This window comes from Pterocles gutturalis, unplaced genomic scaffold, assembly GCF_000699245.1.
Source record: "Pterocles gutturalis isolate BGI_N339 unplaced genomic scaffold, ASM69924v1 scaffold2126, whole genome shotgun sequence".
Taxonomy (NCBI): Eukaryota; Metazoa; Chordata; class Aves; order Pterocliformes; family Pteroclidae; genus Pterocles; species Pterocles gutturalis.
In genome coordinates this window covers 2,137-22,950 of record NW_010105148.1, presented here as the reverse complement: position 1 = coordinate 22,950, position 20,814 = coordinate 2,137, and the positions used below count along the sequence as shown (strand labels likewise).

The 20,814-nt window shown below is 40.4% G+C and overlaps 1 protein-coding gene across 1 annotated transcript; it reads right to left on the bottom strand.

The window, feature by feature from the left end:
• Nucleotides 1-191: 191 nt before the first annotated feature.
• MYOM3 (myomesin 3) lies at nucleotides 192-20,059 on the bottom strand (the record flags this gene model as incomplete). The annotated part of the gene is made up of 29 exons (XM_010087248.1): nucleotides 19,953-20,059; nucleotides 19,740-19,814; nucleotides 18,973-19,132; nucleotides 18,567-18,724; nucleotides 17,415-17,510; nucleotides 16,683-16,771; nucleotides 14,945-14,989; nucleotides 14,588-14,728; nucleotides 13,241-13,402; nucleotides 12,839-12,980; nucleotides 12,547-12,746; nucleotides 12,179-12,232; nucleotides 11,722-11,849; nucleotides 10,878-11,061; nucleotides 9,826-10,000; nucleotides 9,073-9,194; nucleotides 8,218-8,405; nucleotides 7,915-8,041; nucleotides 7,597-7,775; nucleotides 7,406-7,520; nucleotides 6,794-6,950; nucleotides 6,293-6,402; nucleotides 5,738-5,782; nucleotides 5,479-5,615; nucleotides 3,726-3,870; nucleotides 2,436-2,495; nucleotides 1,741-1,808; nucleotides 1,365-1,475; nucleotides 192-279 (listed from the first exon to the last, which is right to left on the bottom strand). Coding segments are annotated over exons 1-29 (3,568 nt in total), but the record flags the coding sequence as incomplete, so codon positions are not given.
• Nucleotides 20,060-20,814: the final 755 nt, after the last annotated feature.

Here is a 20,814-nt window from a genome sequence, read left to right as displayed (position 1 = left end):
CTATAGTAGGTCAGGAAACTCTTCAACTTTACCCAGCAACTTTTTATGCAGGTTTTAATCCCTATAAAAGCATGTAGGTACTATGGTAATTAACAATGCGGTAGAAAGTTATGCAACTTGATTTTAAATACTAAATTAATGCCAGGCAGAGGTATGAATATATATTATTGCATGATAGAAGGTTCCCTTACCTCCTTTTGTGAGATCAAGTTGGGTGTAGTCCTCTCCTCGGTCATCTGAAACAAGTGCTTTATACTGACCCTCATCGGCTTTGGTCATCTAACAAATAAATAAGTACATATATAATATTTATTAAAAAAAACCTAAACCCAAACACACACACACACACACACACACACACCTTCCCCAACAGAAATTTCACATATCATTGAAATAGACCAGGATTTGGAAAAGGGGGAAGGCTGAGATTTTCTTCTTCCCTCCCAATGAATTTGGCTGGATGAATCAGAAAGGAGGGTGAAAAAGGCAATTTGCCCCAGAATCTCCTTTGAAAGGTTTGCATGGGCCCTGGTTTATCATGAGCTGATATGTTGTTGGTTATGGGGAGTCAGTATCTCAGCTTTTGCCCTCAGTCACCCCATACCACTGGGTGCCCTTAGTGGTGTAAGGTGCAGGTACGTCTGTGACTCAGTGATGATGCATGACCACTGCTCCATAAATTCTCCTCGTGGTGCTTTGCCAATGCTCTTGACTTCCAGCCTGCAGTGCTCCTGCTGGTCCTTGTGTTTGTGTGAGCTGACATTCCTGTTCACATGCATTTATCTACTTGTTTTCTATAGGTGATTTGGCTGTTTGAAATTAAGATGAAAAATCAAACCCAAACGAGATTCAAATTAGCCATGCACAGATTGCACTAAAACTCTGACTGCACCATCAAGCTCCTTTTCTTCAGCTGTATTTTCCCTGAGGCAGAGTTTAAGATTACAAGGGGCATTATATCAGCTTGTCTGGCCTTCTGTATAGGTCAAGCCATAAAATTTCATCCAGTTACTTTGTAATGAGCTCAGTAACTTTTTTATTTTTATATATCTAAAGTTCATCTCCAGAATAGGCAACCAGTCCTGATCAGAAAAACTGAAAAGCCCCTACTTTTCTTTTTAGCCACTCAGGACATGTTAAACTTTAACAGCCTCTCACTGTCAAAAACATCTTATTTCTAATTCAGATCTGTCTGAGTATAACGTTAAATGGTTTCTTCTTTTGTGCTTTTCTCAGTGTTTGTTCAATTTCTTTCATTTAGCAGGCACTACCCAAAGCACATATTAAATGTTAATAAGATCAAAGCGTATTTTTTGCATTTTCATGGGATTACCAAAGCCTCTGAGTTGCTTTATGTTTTTTACCTTTTTAATACAAAGAGTTCCTATCCCAGTCTGTGGATCAAACACACCGCCTGCTCGTCCTTTCTTATTGAAGAACCATTGGAAGCTTGTGTCCTTTCTCAGGTTTGTTGCCTGTTTGAAGTCAACATTTAGAAGTCACTGTCCAAAATGCATTTTATTTCTGAATGCCTAGATGTCCTTCTAATATGAACCATCACTTGCATTAGATGATTGCTGCAGAATCTTAAAACTTTCTTTATTAAAATTTGTGTCCAAGATATACTATCTCTTAACCTTCACTGGCCTGCAAATAAGCATTTGGATGAGCACTGTTCATGCCCTTCCCTTAAAATTCACATCTAAAATTTAATGCTAAAGGAATTCAGACTGTGTGTACCTTGCAGGTGAGGAGTACTTCACAGTTCTCAGTGACTTTCCATTTCAAATTCTCTATAAAATGTGGACCTATAAAAGAAAATAAATGTCTTTTACAATGTGTTTCCACAGCTCTCAAGTGTTATCTACAGAAATGCCTCCATCCAGTGGTGAATCCCTGTAAGGACTGCTTCCTGCTCCGGAGTTCTGTGTGCGATAGGCACCACAGTTCAGAGCATGTAATTATTGCTGGTTTTGTAGTGGCCTTAGGTAACGTATCTTTGTTGAGGAATCCTACCTTAAAATGTAGCTAGTGATGCTGCCTAACCAGTCCTTTGTGACTCGACGTAAGATGGAGGGTAAAAAGAAAGAAGAATGCATGGTTCTTTTTGAAGTTATCTAGAGAATCCTGTTTTCTACAGGGAAAGTGAGTGGATCTCAGTTATGTGGTACATATTCAGATTAGATAGTTTCCAGAATTCGAAAATGGTCAATGCTACAGCACTGATGCAGGAGATCTATACTGAGGATTGTGGCTAGCATGGCTAAAACAATTTAAATAAATACTTTTGATCTTTAAGAGCAATCAGCTTAAATAATACACTTTAAATGGTGATAAAGAGAAGTGTTTAGACCACTCAGTGAAATAGCTTTTCTCAGGTTTTACCATCCTGTTGGCATAGTTCTGGCACGTCACTAACATTCAGCTGATCTTACCCTGCTTTTTCTTCCATTCTCTCCGTTTTGCATCAGCCTCCTCTGCAACTTTAGCAAAACCTATGAAAACAGCAATGGTCACAGTCAGCAAAACCCTTGTTATTTCTTAGTGTAACACTTTAGAAACTTCTGATCACAAAAGGTACTATCATTAGAGCTGTGATATTTGTTTGTAAGACATCTCTGGTCCCCACGGAGAACCCTGAACAGACTAGTGCCATCATTCTTTCATTGTACTGGTTGCTCACAACCTAACATTTATTTTCATGAAAACAAAAGAGTCCTTGAAGACCTGACCTTGATGCATTTAGGAACTGAAATAGGAGTTTTGACCACAAAGGTAGGCTAGAAACCCTGACATTAAAATCTCTGAAAAATAAGAAGCACTGAAGGCAGCAGAGAGCATAGAATTTACTTCTGTTTTAGACACGCACGTGTAACTTCAGTTATCTCTACTTCCTTTTTCGTCAGTAAAGAAAAATGGGCAATTTTAGAGAACAATTAATCAACTTATTTTATATCCTGAACTTAGCATGTGCTGAATCACTCTGTAAATGTGCCTGTTTCTCTCCTCTGGTTGTAAAGGGAGTCAAGTAGACTTGACATTTTATAGACACTTTCTATTCAAAAATTCTGGAAGCTTTAGAAGGTCACTTGAAAGCAAAGTGTTTGCAAGAACTGAAAATAGAGATGGACACTGCATGGGGAGGTATTTGAATGAGAATCTTGTTACTTTCTATTTTTAATGAATTAAAAAGGCTCTCTGTACTAGTGTATATAAGGATCCTGTATGTTTCATGTTCAGCTTTGTTGCTTGAACTTGTCCTAAGTACAGTTGACACTGATTTCTTTACTGCATTCAATTTATTGCAATTAGCCAGCTGTTAAATACACTGAATTTTCAACCTGATCCTATCCTGAGATAAATGAATACATGTAACAATACATGTCATACAGTTTACTGCCAAGACACAGACAGTTTGCCATAGCAAGATAATATTTAAAACATTTGAAATAAAACTAAACATTCCACTGGGTATTTTGCTTCAGCAGACCGCTGATCCATCAAGGATCCTATTTATAAGACCAAAAGCTTCAACGTATGTTAAAGAGAAATTCAGATAATTTCTTAAATGATTCCTGGACTTTAAATGTGTGCTAAAATAAATATTTGTTCTCCCTGTTCCCAGTGTGCCATTATAACTGTTGGAAAGACTTTGGGGCCTTAAGTGCCGAGAAAACTTTCCACTGAGCATGGCAGTCTATATTTGATCCTGAATTTCCACTTACAGTCATCCACAAGAGCTAGAGTGAATTGATTTTTAGCTTTTCCATCTTGCAGCTGGGCTGTATACATCCCTTTATCGTCGTCACAGAAATTCTGGATTATCAGTTCTACGAGACCTTTTCCTCTGACAAAGTTTATTTTACGTGTCTGTGTAAAACAAAGCAAATACAATAAACTGAATAGCCTTTCCACAGCAGAGCTGTTCCAATGCCAGATCCTGGCACAGCATCTCCTACAACACTTGGACATTACAGTCCTTTTATATATGTATCCCTACCTACTGCCCTCATTTTACAGGAGTAATGAAGCCAATGCACTCTGATATTGTATATTCTGTGATTAATCTATTATTTGTTTATGTACATAGGTATAGTAGAATTGGTTATAGCAGAACTTTTCTCTGGGAGAAAGTTTTTGTTAAAACCACATAATACAATACATTCTTTCTTCCTGGATATTACAAACTTTTCATCTTTACAGAATCTGTGTGATTTTTAGCATAACAGAAGCATTGCACTTAATTACACATCCGCGGCATAGAACAGCATATTTGGGCAATGATGAGTAATATTGCCACCCTCTTGACATCATGCAAGTGCTACTGACCCTTTTATACATACACCCCGAAACCTGCCAGATGCTTAAACATAACCATCATTATGCCTTACTGCCTTGTTTGCTTTAAGCAAATATTATCATTACAAAGAGCTTAACAAATACTTGGTAATCATGCATAACCATGTCAGTTCTCCAGCACAGAAAAGACAGTTTTAATAATAGACAAAGCCTTCAATAAATTTGCTACACATTGCTTTAAAAACACCCCAACATCACAATAAAAGCTCTGAAATTCTTTGGCTTAGTCCTATCCTTTTGTTATGTCTGTCCTTTTTGTTATCTTGGCATTGCTACATTGCATTGGGCGAATGATGTATATTGTTCTTCATTCTCAACTGTTCTCCCCTCTGGCCCTGTCACTCCAAATACTTTTAAAATGTTATAATATTAACTTGATATGGGAAGGCAAAGAAGAGGCTGGAACATTTTTTAAAATGTATCAGCAGGTTGGAGCGCACTGTAATACATGATGCAATCTTATTTTCAGTGCCTCAGACTGAGAAATAAATCGCTCTCATCTGCTCTTAGAATTCATGACATATATCTGTGTTCAGTTCTAAGAGAGAGGGTGGAAAGCTTGCAGCTTTGCTTGGTAAAGCAGAAGAAAAATATCCTGTTTCATTGTGAGAGATGGTGTTTCTTTAGCATCCACTGAAATGAATTGAGTTTGTTCATCCACGACAGAGCTCTGTCCTGCACAGGTGCGTTTGTAGTATCAGATGAATTACACATGGCTGAGGTTTGTTGTCAGAAAATCCCCTTATAAAAGAGAAATCTCTGCTGCAGCAAGATTGTGAGAGGCAGTCTCAGGAGGGAGTGGATGACGGGAGAGCTGGATAAGGAGGGGACGTTCCCTAACTGTTACCACTGAAGGTTTTCTTGGCCATAGCACAGGGGAATATTACACCGTCTTTAACAGCATCAATGCTGCAGCCTTGCTTGATACTAGGACTGGACAGCTCGAGAATCAGACAGTTTGGCTTTCTGTTTGTGCACAGTGGAAAACCAAGCCCTAGACTCTTCTAAAAATACACATCAAAATATCTGATAGGAATTCAGAAAACTGGGAACGCACCATTTGCTTTATTTCCCTGTTCGGCAGGGGGAAAGTAAGTCAGAATTAAAAATAAAACATACCGGAGTACTTGTAAGCTCCTTGTCATTGAAGATTAAGTGCAGCTCTGCATTTGGTGACAGCTTTTCAACCTCCAACCACAGTCGCACTTCTCCTTTCTCCAGAACATCAATGTTCCATCCAGATATCAGCTTGATCACTGGAAAACAAAGAGAACCACAGAGGGGTGTTCACAGGCAAACCACAGACTTTGGCTCAGCCAGGGTTATGCCAGGGTTCCCCTTTCACATGTGGTAGCGACTTCTTACTGGTTCAACTTACATGGGTTCCTGATCTCATGGCTACGTTTCAATAACTTGTCCAGATCTGAAATGCAAAGAATAACAAGTCATTTAGATTAGTAAAACTAGGCCAAAATGAGTTCATTGTATCCATTTCATTTAATTTGTTAATGAGCTTTGTTTATGTCAAGAGTTATCATAGAATCAGATAATAAGTACAAAACATCTGACAGCGGGGAAGACTAGAAAAGGTTGTGAAGATAATTCTTAGTTATGTCTAAATAAAATGTTGGTTGTATCAATTCAAGGAATGTGTTAAAGAAGTTTTAAATCACTGTGATAGCGTAGCTGTGTGTGAAACCTGAACTGTAATGGAAAAATAACCCTCCAGGAGCGTGGAATCTTTTATTAGGGGACTGTAAAAGAAACTGCCCTTGAGCCTTCAAGGAATGGGAAACATCTTTCTAATGATGCCTCTATAATTAAGTGACATCAGTCACTTACTATTCTTCTACGAGAAACTTTCCTCTAAACATCTAATATTAGAAAATTATGGCACATTAGATTTTTGTTCTTCTCAGTTATTAGTTTTTACCTTCTTTTGTTAAAGTGCGGCTGGCAGAGATATCATCATCTACATCTGTGACCTCCACTGAATATACACCCAGATCCTTTTCTGATGGGTCTTTCAGTATAAGCTTAGATCTTAGAAACAAAAATAATAATAAAAATTATATTTTCCTCAAAAATTATGCCTTCTGTAACAGAATGCGGTACATTTGATACACCCAGAACATCAAATATAGTACTCATTGTCATTTATATATGACACTGAGGAGCAAGGCAAAAACATTAACAATGTGATGGCTGATGCTTCTCTTTTGTGAAATGAAGGTTGCACTGAATGCCCCATTTCAGGGACACCAGAGCTGAGAATCAGGGGCAGAGATTTGCAGAAGTTCAATAATGCGTATGTATTTTACCTGAATATTAGAAGGAGAGGAAAACATTTGGCTTCATGTTTTTCCTCAGTGTTTAGTGTGTTCTTTATTCGACAGTCCACGATTAATTGTCTCAGTGTGCATTATATACTTACTTATTGCCTTTCTCTTCAGTCTGAACTCTGTCAGCATCTGGTGGTCCTTCGTAGTCCTTTGACCAGATAAATTCAGAGCAGTCATTCTTTTCAGGAGCTTCAAAAGCCATGTAAATGAAACCCTCTTCATCAACCCCAAGTTCAATTTCATTTGTGCCTGTATGATTGAAAAAAAAACAATCCACAAGACATTCCTTACCAAAACAGATCAGGGCTTAGCTTATGGACATCTAACTCAAAAAAAATAAAAAAAAAAGCCAGAATGACAGATGGAGTAAATTCATTTTGACAGTTTGATTTGCTAATTTGATTTGCTGATGTTCTTTCTTGCTATGAAGCATGTAGTGAGAAAAAAAAACAATCCACAAGACATTCCTTACCAAAACAGATCAGGGCTTAGCTTATGGACATCTAACTCAAAAAAAATAAAAAAAAAAGCCAGAATGACAGATGGAGTAAATTCATTTTGACAGTTTGATTTGCTAATCTGTATGTTGACTGATGTTCTTTCTTGCTATGAAGTATGTAGTGATGTTTCATAAACCACTTTTTTTACTGGATTCATCATAGTATATACAGACTCACACAATCTCATCACTTTTAGTTTCATACCAGGTTTGGTTTTAGCCACCACAGGATCTGAGGGGAGTGAAGGGGGTCCAATTCCAGCCTTGTTCCGTGCTCTTACTCGGAAAAGATAGCATTTCCCTGTCTCCAGATCTGAGACCTGCAGGAAACAATGACAGGAATTAACATCAGACTAAATGAGATGCAGCACTTGGATATGAAGTGCGTATACAGACCTTCATGTGAGTGGTGGCTATGGGCTGCTTATTTATTTGTTTCCATTCCTCTGACCCTTCTTCACACATGTCTACGTAATACCCTGTGACTGGACCTGCTCCTGTGTACAGTGGTGCTTCCCAGTGAAGCCTCAGGGATGAGTCTCTCACTTCGGTGCACCTCACATCATAAGGAGGGCCTGTTCAAAGAAGAGGAGGCTGTCAAACAGTAATATTAAAAAATACAACCAGGTGCACTTTGTTTGAGTTTGATATCAGAGGAGATAACTGGTATTCCTGGTAATATTTTTCCGGATGTTGTTTTTACGTGAGAGATACCTGGTTCCGGCATTGTCCATTCCTCACATTTGAACAAGTCACTGGGTTCAGACACTTCCCCAACACCAGCCATGTTCATTGCACAGGCACGGAATTCATACAGGTGACCTTCCTCAAGGTTGGTGACCTGTGGGTTCAGACATGCAAACAGATTATTAGTACAGCCTCGCATGGTCGTAGTCTTGTGAGGGTAGGAAGAGAGTTCTGGACTAGAAGAAGTAGAGGAAAAACAGCTCAACCCTTGTTATAGCGGCAGTTCCCACAATGCTTACAGAAAGACAGTATTATATCTGAAATGAATACCGTGTAAACTCGCTGAGGAATTGGCTGAATATTGATTTCATGCCAGTCTAGTTCAGATGCATCATGCTGATCTAGGAAATAACCCAGAATCTTTGTTCCTCCCTTGCGCTTCGGGGGTTTCCAGCTGATGGTCATGTCAGCCTTCCCACAGTTTAGAAGAACAAACCCGTGTGGTGCTGATGGACAAGCTGTGCAGCAAAAGGAGAGAGAAAACAGGGCATTGTTCAGTGCAGGTCTGGGATCTAGGGATCAGGGAAGGAGGTGTAGCTTTGGGATGAACTGGGCTGAGGAAATCTCTGCATGCTCACACCAGATGTGATTCTATTTGTGTTAAGGCCCCCCAATACCCATTTTCCAGTGTAAAAATGTTTTTTAAATGACCAGATTCTTATTTGAAAGTCACAGCAAAAGTCACAGATGTGTCTCAGGATGTTTCTGGCATGTTGCTTTATGGCTTGTCTGGGATGGATGCAGTGGGTCAATAAAATGGAGAATGGAGGGTTAGATACTGGCTAATGTGGTTGGTAGGATTTTGTAATTGCCCTGGAGAAATTCACAATGCTGATTTCAAGATACCAGCATAACTGAGTACTTAAAATGGTCACTTGTACAAGGGCAAATTAATACTGAAAATGTAACACACTCCTAAGTCAAAATGCTAATTAACTCTGTCCACCCTCGGCAAGTATAATTGATGACAGAAGCTGTAGGGTACGAGAAAATCAGTGCCCTGTTGCTTTGCTTTGCTTATCTGCTCACATTATTAACACTACATGTAATAATAGCAATGCATGATAGATACATTTTTGAGGGATGTAATTCTGTGTGTATGTGCTTGTATATGTTACTACTTACCTATAGCTGGCCTTACAACGATAGGATCTGTTTCTGGTGAGCTTTCACTTAGTCCTGCCTCACTGACAGATTTCACACAAAAGACGTATTCTTTTCCAGGCTGCAGCCCAGGAACAGTAAATCTAGGAGAGCAAATTAATAAGTTCATGTTTGACTGTTCAAAGTCCAGGTAAGCAGTCTTTCAAACGGACAGCCATACATTTTAATAAGGCATTATTACTTACAAAATCATTATTTGCCATTACAAATTAAAGTGCCCTGCGTCACATAAAATGGCCACCAATAAATCAGACAGTGAGGATAGATCAGATAGAGAGGTAGCTCACGGCTGGCTGGCATTGTCAGTAGAATAAACAGGACTTTTTAATGGACTTTTTCTGCTTGACATGTGGCCCCCCCAGCTAGAGAGGTATTGTAAAGCCTGTCTGTGAGTGACACTGACTTACTCGACTGGAAAGCAAGCAGAAAAAGAGAATGTGGTTCTGCTGGTGCCACAAGGTCTGTCTACCTTCTGCAGATCCCGAGTCTATGAAGATACACACAGACTTTGCTGTCAGTCTGGCTTTGAATGTAAAAGTGAGCCTTTGAGCAATACTTAATTCTAAAGAGGACGTGGTGTTTGTGTGTGTGCATGCCTGTGTGTGTGCAGAGAAGGAGGTTCTTTTTTTATCTGAAATATGACTCCAGCGACAAATGGAAGAATCCAAGTTGGCACCCTGCCTTCTCTCAGTGGAGTATAATAGCTGAACTCACTCATTACATGTCACGGGCTTATTATTGACGGTTTGCCATTCTTCTGTCCCAGTCTCCCGACAATATATGTAGTAACCCAGAGGCTCCAGACCATCCTTTAACTTATCCCATTTCAAAAAAACAGATGTCTTGGTGTCTCTGAAAGCTAAAACTTGAGATGGTGGAGGCAGAGTAGCTGAAAAAAAAGAAAAAAACAGAGAAAAATAGGGGGCTTTAAAATCTGTGAATTTTTAAAAGTATCATAAGTGATACTATTTGATTTATTCACCTTTTCCAGAGCATCATTTTCAAATTAGAGCAAAATACCATGGACATTGTCTCAGTCTACAGGCTGTATTTTTACATTGGGTTTGCCATATCTCATAGTTCTCTCCCTTACAGCCCATGGCTTTCTGCAGAGTTACACCTACTTAACCTTCTCTGAAGTAGAGGGAGAAACAAGACTCATGAAGTAACTCTCATGTAACTCCACTGTGAAACGGGACCTGCTTCACTCTTGAGAAAAAAGGACAGTATGAATGAACACTAGGGCAGCTTTAATATGGAAGGATATAAAAAAATTAAAAAGAGAAACTGCTTGTCTGTACAGTGGAAACATGAGCATGAGCCTTTGCATCTCTTACTGTTGTCAGCTCAGTCTGGGAAGAAAACGGAACAAATCAGCCCGGTGAAGACTGCTGTTCTGTCTGAAGCCCCCAGAAACTGGCTGCTTCAGCAGTTGTATCATTCCTTCCAGCACTGGACTGTGCAACCTCTCTGTGACACAGTGCTGGAAGCACACTTGGATTAAACACAGGCTTCAACTGTTTCTGATTTTATTAAATGTAATTCTCCCATCATTGCTTGGTTAGATTTACACTGCACTGACCAGCTGCAAAATAATTAAACAGGGATTTAAGGCTTTAAGAGATTTCCTGGTATCAAAGCAACTGCTATGTAATCATATACCATGAAGTTTAAAGAAAAGGGGGGCAAGGGAACCCGCATGTTACTTTCATAGTACATCTCCTTTTCCATGTCATTAGCGTAGAGCATATTAATGAAATAATTACCCAGTTTTGCTCCAGCAGTTACAGGCTCACTGGGCAGGGATGGCTCACTGATTCCATACTTGTTAACAGATCGCACGCGGAAACAGTATGATTTTCCTTTAACAAGATCAAAGAGTGCAAATCTTGGGGAATTAACTGGCGTATCCAGATTAACCATTTGCCAGGAGTTGCTGCCTACAATCGACTATAACGAAAAAGGTGATTTACAACTCAGGTCGTAATTCAAGCTTAAAACCCTCCTGAGCAATAACAAAGCTGATCAAAATCAGTTATGATCAAAGATAACAAATCTTTACAGGAAAGTAGTTAAAAAATTGAACACCCCTCCGTCCCGCCCAAACCAAACCCAACCAAACCCGTGAAGGATGTATGTCTTGTTGATATACCCAGACTTTTCCTCCATGGCAACAGAGGGCCCCTTTGCAGCAGAAATGGCACAGCAGTTAGGAAATGAGTATGTATGAAAGGAGATTGGTGAAGATACTAATTAACTGGCAAAATGATTAGCGGGGAACAGGAAAGTGAACTATTGTGCAGTTCTTCACAGCTTTTCCACACTTAAGGGCCCACAGGCCAGCACAGTCTTCCTGTTAAAACTCTGCTACTATTCTGTGGGGTAAAACTTTTTTATTCTTTGTTAATCATTACTACTTGAGTTGGTGTCAAGAGTCAGGACCATAGCTCACATAAACTGTGGAGCTGGAGAGAGGCTGAGCAAGCCATTTTTGAGGCTGTAGTTCTCCAGTTATAGACACAGGGAATAGCCTTGCCTGTGCTATAGACCACCCGAGAAATAAACAGTTCTGTTCTCCAGTTTCCCTTCTATGCAATATTATTTTCTTACCTTTTCCACATAATATTCCAGTGGCTCTCTCCCTCTTGGATCTGGTTCATCCCAAGCCAAAGCCACATAATCTTCTCTGACCTCACTTGCATGAACGTTGGTGGGTGGCAAGGGAATTTTAATATGGCCTGTGGGAAGTCAGAATAGGCTATGCTTTAGTTATAACACGGCAGGGAAACAAGTTCTTTTACAGTGGATTATGTTTTCCCACTATAAAGTGAGATTCTTTAAAGTAAGATAAAGGAGGAGACTTAAACCCTTTGGGGACATAGAGACAAACCAAGATTATTGTGAAAGGTTGTGCTGTGGAGGACAGTTTCTGCTCCTTGTGCAGTTTACAATGATATTTCACTATATATCTTCCTGGTTTTGTCCAGAGACATGTTATTACAAATCTCATTGTTGTAGAACAATCATTCCTCTCTGAGAGAATGGCTCAGTATAAATTTGAACTTACCTTCCAGGTCATCCTTGAAAATTTCAATTGTCCTGCCTTCGTCATACGGAATAACTGTAATGGCAAACAAGGCAATGTTATCCACTAGGAGAAGATGACTGGGAATTGTCAAAAAAGAGCCCAGGGCCGTGTCATTTTGTTATATGCATGATTATATACATTTCATTACACAGACAGTGAAATGTCGTAACTGGTATTTTGGTCTTTTTCCTTTCAGAACAGTACTAAGGAGTGTTCAGAAAAGGCACAGCATGACAGTATGTTGCAATATTTGTGAGAATGGGGAGAATCTGGACAAACTGCATTCAGTTATACCTGCAGCCTCATATTATACTTAAGGAGCAAATTTTCCTGTTTTTGGTACAAACCTGTCACTCTCTTGTCCTTGCTGGGGTCATATGTTGTAACTGGATCACTGGGTTTTGAGGGATGACTGATGCCCTGTTTATTGACAGCCTTTACTCGGAACTGGTACGTCTGCCCTTCTGCAAGGCCCAAGACAGGGTATCTGCATGTTTTCACAGGCTTGTCATTGCATGGGACCCAATCCTCTGACCCGGCAACACACCTGAAATGAAACACAGCCCACAGAGCTCCTTCGTGGTTTTTCCACAGCATGATCGTGAGCTTTCTTTGTTCGAAGATGATTAACATACAGACCTTTCAATGTAGTATCCCAGGATTGGACTTCCTCCATTGTCGCTGGGTGCTACCCAAGAAAGCATCAAGCAATCTTTATTTACATCATGGCATTTCACATTGAGTGGGGATCCAGGTGCACCAGCTGTTTCTGCTGCAGCATCTAGAGAGACACCAAGTGATAACGGTTAGGTTTTTTTCTTCTCTGTACCAAAATTTTAATTCAATAGCTTAATTTTAAGTGTCTAGTGGCCTACATCTCAGTAATACAAGTCATGTTTTCTGATACCCAAATATTTGAACATTTTGATAATTGTATACAAAACTGGGAGACATTTTCTTGTATATGAATTGTGAATTCCTTTATGCCAAGGTATTAGGAAAGGAGCTTTTGTTCTAAGTAGGATAGAATCCTGCTTATACCTCTAACAAACACATAAGTGGTCTGCTCTTTATAGCCATCCAGCGAGGGGACACGGATAGTGTAGAATCCCTCATCTTCTTTGTAAGCACATGACACCGTCAGAGAAGCCTCCCGGTCTTGGTACTTTAGTTCCCGACATTCAGAGTTCTGCAGCAGCTCACCTGCAAAGCATGAGAAGGGGTAAAGGAACTGCACCTGAACTGGCTGAGTCAGGAGTGGCATATTTCCAAATGCAAAAAAAACCCGCAGAGCAAGATGTGGGATCTGTAAGACACTCCTGATACTATTATTACACCTCCGAGTTATAGTCATAGACTCTGATCCTACCTTGTTGCTGTGCCTCTCTGTTCCCTTTGTACACAAATACAGAGCCAAAAGCATGGTATGTGTCCTGAAAAGCTTGCAGTCCAAGTGAAAAAGAAGAATAAAATGCAGCTTCAGATGAATTAGTGAGTAAAAGGTAATCTTCACACCAGGCTACTGGATGCTCTGAAGTCTGCCAAATACTATGCCAGCTCTAACTGAGGATACGCCACTGCTCAGTGTGCAGGATCTTTTGTCCAAGTGGTGCCCAAAACCAAGGAAATGGCGTTTTGTGTATATTGATCAGATCTGAGATACAAACTCTACCCAAATTCTCCTCAAATCACTAAAAATCAACAGGTCCTTCTATTTGCACAGCTGATTCTGGCAGAAGTGCTGGAATGACAAGAGCAGTCTTACAGTGTTGCTTCTGCTTTCCAAAACGTAATAGCACAGAAGGATTACCAGTTCGACTGAACTCAACATCCTCGCTTGCCAGCAGAACAACAAAGAATATCCAAAAGGTTTTTTCACTAGAGAACCACTGGCTTTCCAAACGCTTGGTGCTTTCACGGTATAGAACTAAGGCTCTTGGACTATTCTTAGAGCAGAAATGTCATTACCATCCTTTTTAGTGGTACCGTCCTTTTACAAATGAGGAAAACATACAAATTTAATAATAATAATATCTGTAGCTTGAGAAGTTAGAGCAGCTCAAGAATCTTTGATTCTAATTATCTTCTGTGAATGTTAGATCATAGCTCTAGAGAACCACTGGCTTTCCAAACGCTTGGTGCTTTCACGGTATAGAACTAAGGCTCTTGGACTATTCTTAGAGCAGAAATGTCATTACCATCCTTTTTAGTGGTACCGTCCTTTTACAAATGAGGAAAACATACAAATTTAATTGTAGCTTGAGAAGTTAGAGCAGCTCAAAAATCTTTAATTCTAATTATCTTCTGTGAACGTTAAATCATAGCTGTGAGTTCAAATGGTATATACATATAGGTGTATGTGTGTAAACTTTGCTGTTGCATACAAACCATCTCTGAACCAGGTAATATCTCGTTGGTGTTCAAGTAAATCAGAAGAGAAGTAACAGGAGAGTGTGAAAGGCTCCTTTTCTCTTGAAAATAAGGGTTTCAGTGGAAAAGCAAAATCTGCCTCTCTGGCCATAAGGGATCCTATGAAATAAGAGTAAATGTCAGCATGATAAAGAGACTTCCCAAAGCCTTCCTCCTCCTAGTATTTTTATTATCCTGTATTTAGAGTGATACCTGAGCCTTGCACTTTTCAGATGCAGTCAGGCTCATAGGAAAAGCTATAGCTCAGAAAAAAAAGAATCAGATAGGTTCAGGCTAGAAAAATAAAATAAATAATAATGAGAATAATTTACTCACTTCTGTATATTTCTGAGTCAAATCCTGACTCCTTCCCATAATATTCTATAAGACAAGAAGAAAATACATTTAGGAAATCTCATGCCACTGTTGTATCTTCCCCTCAAAACCATACAATGATGCTCAGCAAACTATGTTTTTCCCTGAAACCAGCTCTTAATGTGAACCTGAAGGAAAGAGAACTTTTCCTGTAGGAACCACGGATCTCGGAGGGCCTCCCCTGGCATCAAGGGCATTCCAGACAGCGTGGGGCCAGGAGAAGAGATGCCATCGGCCTGCCTGGGGGATGAGGAATGTTTCCAGTGGAGGCAGGATTAAGGCCTTGGTGTAGTCTCTATTTTCAGAATGTTAAATGCAAATAGCAAAAGGAAGAATCATGTTACTGGGATGGCATTAGAGAGGGTCAAGGGAGAAGGAAAAGTGCGGGCCTCTCACCCGCAATCACAAGGACCACGGTTTGCACACTGTCTGAAATGCTGATCGGGCCTGATGAAGGACTGTTTAATCAGGCACTTAGAGGTGAAGACAGCAGCCCCATCCACGGTTTGCTGCGGTAGACCACAGCTCTTATTCTATCATCATGCCTGCTCTGATCCTAAAGATGCAGATGGGAATTGGGAGGAGTATGTGATTATTGCCGTGGATTTTTTTTCAGACAGCTGCTTCTGCTTTATGGCAAAGGCCCAGTTCCTGAGTTCTGGACATACTGTAAGAATCTTTATAGAAGAGAAGCATTGCACACCTGGTAACTTGTTCTGTATTTCTACGTTAAGCGAAGGGGAATTTGTGAATCCGTGAAGGCTTGCAAATGAAGGTTTTCTGGGTTATTATGCATGTCTCTAGAATTGGTACGTGTGTGCTGCATATTTCCAGATACGCTGAATTTTGACATTGTTTAATTAAAGGATCTGAACGTTATCATAAACAATACACTTCTGTTACAAGTCTGGAGTCACGTTCTTCTGTACACATATGTATCCCCAAATGGTTTTCAAATATGTTCAAAATATGGCATGCAAAGAGTGAGGATGATAATAACATAACGCATGACAGAGCCAAGAATATATTAAAGAACTATCAATAAATATACTATCGAAACCAAAGAAGACCCCTTCTGTCTGAAAAGATAGTTCCAGCTGGCTTTGCAATTCAGTCAAAGAGGTCTACACCAGTTATTTTAAGACCAGCGCAGATCCAGAAAAGAAAATCTTGTATTTGCTCTTGGTAGTTACCCCTTGGAGAGGGAAATACGGTATTCCATGCAATATTGCACTGAGACACCCTCTTGAATGCCACAGTACTTATTAACCAATTTCTTGCTTATCTTTAGAAACAGAGCAGACTCCTGCTGAGCCTGTTATGTATTTCGCTGTATGGCTGTTTCATATCAGTCCAGAAGAAATAAGTCCCTAAATTTAGGTCAATTTCAGCACAGTGAAAGGACAGCTGTGTCCGTCTGGAATCTGAAAGATTTTGCCTGAGTCCAGAAGTGACTGAGAAAGAGCAGCCGTTATATCAGCGGTTATTAGTGGTAGCTAAGGATTATTTTATCCATTTGTGCTTTCCCTTCACTAATGACTGAGAGAAATTCTCCTCTCCTAGTAACAGAGTACTCACTTCTTTCTATGTTTTTCCAGAGTGCTTGTATGTTCCTATGATATAATGTATGGCATTGAAAATATTTTGAAGAATCTAAAGAATTTGAAAATGTAAACCCAAAGGAACATTTTCTACTTACTCCTGACCAGCACTGTAGCAAATGAATAAGCCTCGCCATATTGATTCTTAACTTCAACACTGTATTCAGCAGAATCTTCCATGGAACATCTGGAAAAAAACATTTCTCCTCATTTTTAGGTTTCAGTTATTGTTCATACTTCACAGGACAAATTCAAATGGTTCCCCTTTAATCTCAGAAGTTAGAAGTAGAAACTTGCTTTTCATCAAGAAGCTGCTTCTCCTTTCAGTTACAAGGATTTCTTACACTTAGTGGTCATTTTTTTCTCTTGATACACAGAAGCAAAACATTTCAAGTAATGAACAAGCAAAAGACCTGTGGAGCACTTGGTTCCGCTGAGGATATGCATCTATCTTTATGACATGTATAATTCACCGAGTTGTTGAACTAACATCATTCTGATTACATTGATCCATCCTAAATCACATCGGCATGTCTGCTTATGAAGTGCAGTTAACATGCATGGCCTTACCCTGAATGAGAAAATTTGGCTGTGCCTAAAAGGAGAAAAACCGAGTAAAGCTCTAAATAAGTTTTTTTAAACCTGAGGAACTGCTGTTGAGATTGCTTCCTAATGGCACAGGTTTAGCTCATACACAACACAGTAAAGTCAAGCTGGGTCAGATTCCAGCAGAATTACCTTTTTTAGTTTAGCATACACAAACTGGGAATTTCAGGAGAGCAGGTCTTATTCAACTGAAAAAACAACTCGGACAAGAGCACATACATTACCTGCTGATGTGCAGGGTCAGCATCCCAAACTTGTTTTTTATTTTGTATTTTCCTGCTGGGGCTAGGCGAGGATCAATACGGACTCCATTTTTATACCTAGTTGAACACAAAGGAAACATGTTGCTTAGGAAAGGACGGAGAAATTGACTGGTAAAATTAACACTTTATTTTAAAATTAACCAGGTCAAACACAACAGAGGTACAACAGAAGAGAGGAGCAGACCCAATTCGCTCTTTTACAGGTCTCCCACATCAATCCACAACAGCCTTGCAGCTAACCTAGATCCCCTCCCATCATCCTGCGTGTGCTCCTTCCCTCCGGCCGCTTGCAGACTGCCTACAGGCAGCTTAGCTTTGGCTTGTTGCTGCCTCCTCAGTTCACGCCCTCTGCTTTGCAGGTTGTGTGAGGGAGTTCAGGCAGATGTCTCCTGCTTCTTTGTGTTCACTGAAATCTGTGGGAGGTTCATATTCTCTTTGTTCTTTGAATAATTCAAAGAGGTCGTTCTGGAAGGACACAGGACATCAGGAGCTCTGACAGTGGCAGAGTTAGCTGCCTACGAAGTCATTACTAATCCAAATGTTTGCATACTTCAAACCTTCCATGGGAGGAATGGTCAATCACGTTAACAAATTGATCAAAGTACACTTTGCAAGTTGTTTTTTGAGGTGCTCTTTAATTTATTTCCATCCCTCTGCTATTAGCGGTAAATGCTGCAGTCAGGCGCAGTACATAACACTTCCTCTCCTGTGGTTTGGTAAATACACAAAGCTGAGTAAATGAAAGAGTTGGTTTGTATTTTGCAACTCGTGGGAGTGATGGCAGTTTACTGCTAAAACTTGCATGGCATCCAAGGCAGCCAAGCCTTGGTGGTGTGTATGTGTGCGGTGATTCAGTGCTGGCAGTAGATCCTGGTTTCTGAGAGTTAAATCCACAGTTTGCCTCCAGGGTGGAGGACAGCACCAAGGGAAGCAGGGAAATCTACATGAATATTTAATGTCTTTACTTGGCCTAACAGTGGAACCGGAGAATTGAAAGTGTTCCCTTCCTGCTTTCTACCAGGATACAGATGTTACTCCTCTAGTTGCTTCCTGAAATGCACACAGGCTGTTACCCACTTGGGCAGCACGAGTCATGGCTGTCGACTGACGTACCACGTAACCTCCGGTGGTGGGGAAGCCCGGACTGTGCACGCCAGCGTCACTTCCATCCTCTCCCAGACCGCATGTACTCTGAGGGGGATCCAGAACATAGGTGGTCGCCCCGACCGCAGCTCGATGTATTCCTTCTCCATGCGTGCCTTTTCTACAGCCTGTGACAAGGATAGACTAAATAAAGGCAACAGAAAGGGACTGTGTTCTAGTTACACAAATTCTTTTATAAAGGGGACGTGTGATAACGCTTCTGCAGCAGGAGTTTAAGGCGTTGTCCGTATTTCTAATGGTTTTGAGGTTATCCTAACACCTGATTAGGTTTGGTATCCTCTCCAGAATGCTAGTTAGTCTTGGCAATTTTAATCCTGTTGCCATTTCTGCTACCAATAGAGATATCTGATCTGACCTTCCTCCGAAGGGCCTTCCGGTCAGCTCTCACACGCAGCAGTCTGCAGTTCCGAATAACCTCCTTTTCCAACTTTTCCATGTCATTCCCAAACCGAATTCTCTTTTGCCCCCTCTGTTCTAGCTCTAGGATGGCAGCTTCTCTTCTTAGCTTGTAATCCCTGGAACACAAGATGATAAAAGCCAGCAGAAGTGAGGATAATGCTTTTTACTTTATTTTGATCTTTTTTTGTTGTTTTATAGCACATATTTTTGGTGAAATCAGAATAAATGTTAAGGACAGAAGCATCAGCTTGCATGCAGTGTGGATGTCAAGCAGTTATGCCTCATAGGAACAGGGTATAAGGGGACCCGCTATTTGACCACTTTTGATCCCGGGTGGGGAACTGGGAGAAGGATTAAAGGGAGGATGTTGCTGACTACTTAGGTTGCTCAGCCATCACAGAAGGATGGACAGCAGGATCATTGCCAAGATTTTCTAGGAAAGAGGAAGAGTTCCATCTGTCACTATTAATTTATTAATCGGACTTGTGAGCAGGGCTTGTGAGCAGGGCAGTGTTATTCATCATCATAGGTACCAAGGTGATATAAGTTTGTTTTCTGCATTTTAGTTGGGGTCTGATGTTTTTCTTTTTAAAGGAAGAACCCCTCTATCGAACCTGGTCTTCTTGCTTCCAATGAAATGAGTTGGAACCTGTGACCCCTTATATACAAAGGTGGTAACTGTATACAATGGTTGTATTTGAATTATAATTATTTCTGACTTACTGTGATATTTCGGAGGTCAAGGCAAGGGCAGCTGCTATGGATAACTCTGAAAGGCTGAAAGTCTCTTCTTCCTCACTTCCAGAGGCAGACATAGATAAAAGAATGCAGACAAAGTTCCATGATTTCATAAACTCAACATTCAATAAATCTATGAACGCTCAGTACCGAGTGTAGAAAGTCTTTGCTTGGCCTATCCCTAACTCCGTGGCTTACCTAGTTTTGAACCTTTTCTTTCTAGTGGTGGAGGTCATTTGCAAGCTCTGTTGCCTCTCCTCCTTTTGCTCCTCCTCTCTGTGGTGGAAGAAGGTTCGGGTTCCCATGTTGGAAGTCAAAAACGAACTTTCTTACTGGAATAGAATAAAACATAAAGTGACTTTCAAATAAGACACCTTAACAGAATCTTTCCATTATCATTAAGTCTTTGCTTTACTTTGACGTCCAAGGGCCGTGAATGAAAGGTCACGCAATACCACCTTCTGGCGTTCAAACTATGAAAGGGGTTTGTTTCTGTGAAAAATGGAATCAGATGAAGAAATTAATAAGTCTTTAAAGGCAGCTGAAGCTGTAACAGACCAGTAGGTAGGCAGCATTTTGTGGGTAGGTTTGTTTTCCTAGGACTGATCTTATGCTCTAGATCTGGTGGATATTCTTCCAGGGAGTTCCATGAGATCAGACCCCCAATATAGCCTGCAGACCAATGAGGAGCATCATGAGAAGGGGGGTCAGAGGGACATGGAAGATTAGGGACAAAGTAAGGTATGGAACAGATAGTGAGACACAGAGGAAAAGTTTAGAAAACAAGCAGATTTTGAGTCTGGAAACTAAAAAGGGGTAGCTGTGATGCAGAGAGCCTGTGACCTGCAGCATGTCTGACCCTGCCTGGATGTGCCAGGGGTTAGATAACGCAGTGCTGCTGCACCAAACACATAGGCTGCTGTGCAGGAACCGCTTGGTGTCTGAGATAGCTGGATAATCCAAGTGGATTTTCTGGAACTCAACAGTTTCGGTTGCCATTCCCAAAACAGAGCACTTTCTGCGTGTCTCTGCTGCTGACCAGAACAGTTATAGTGCAATG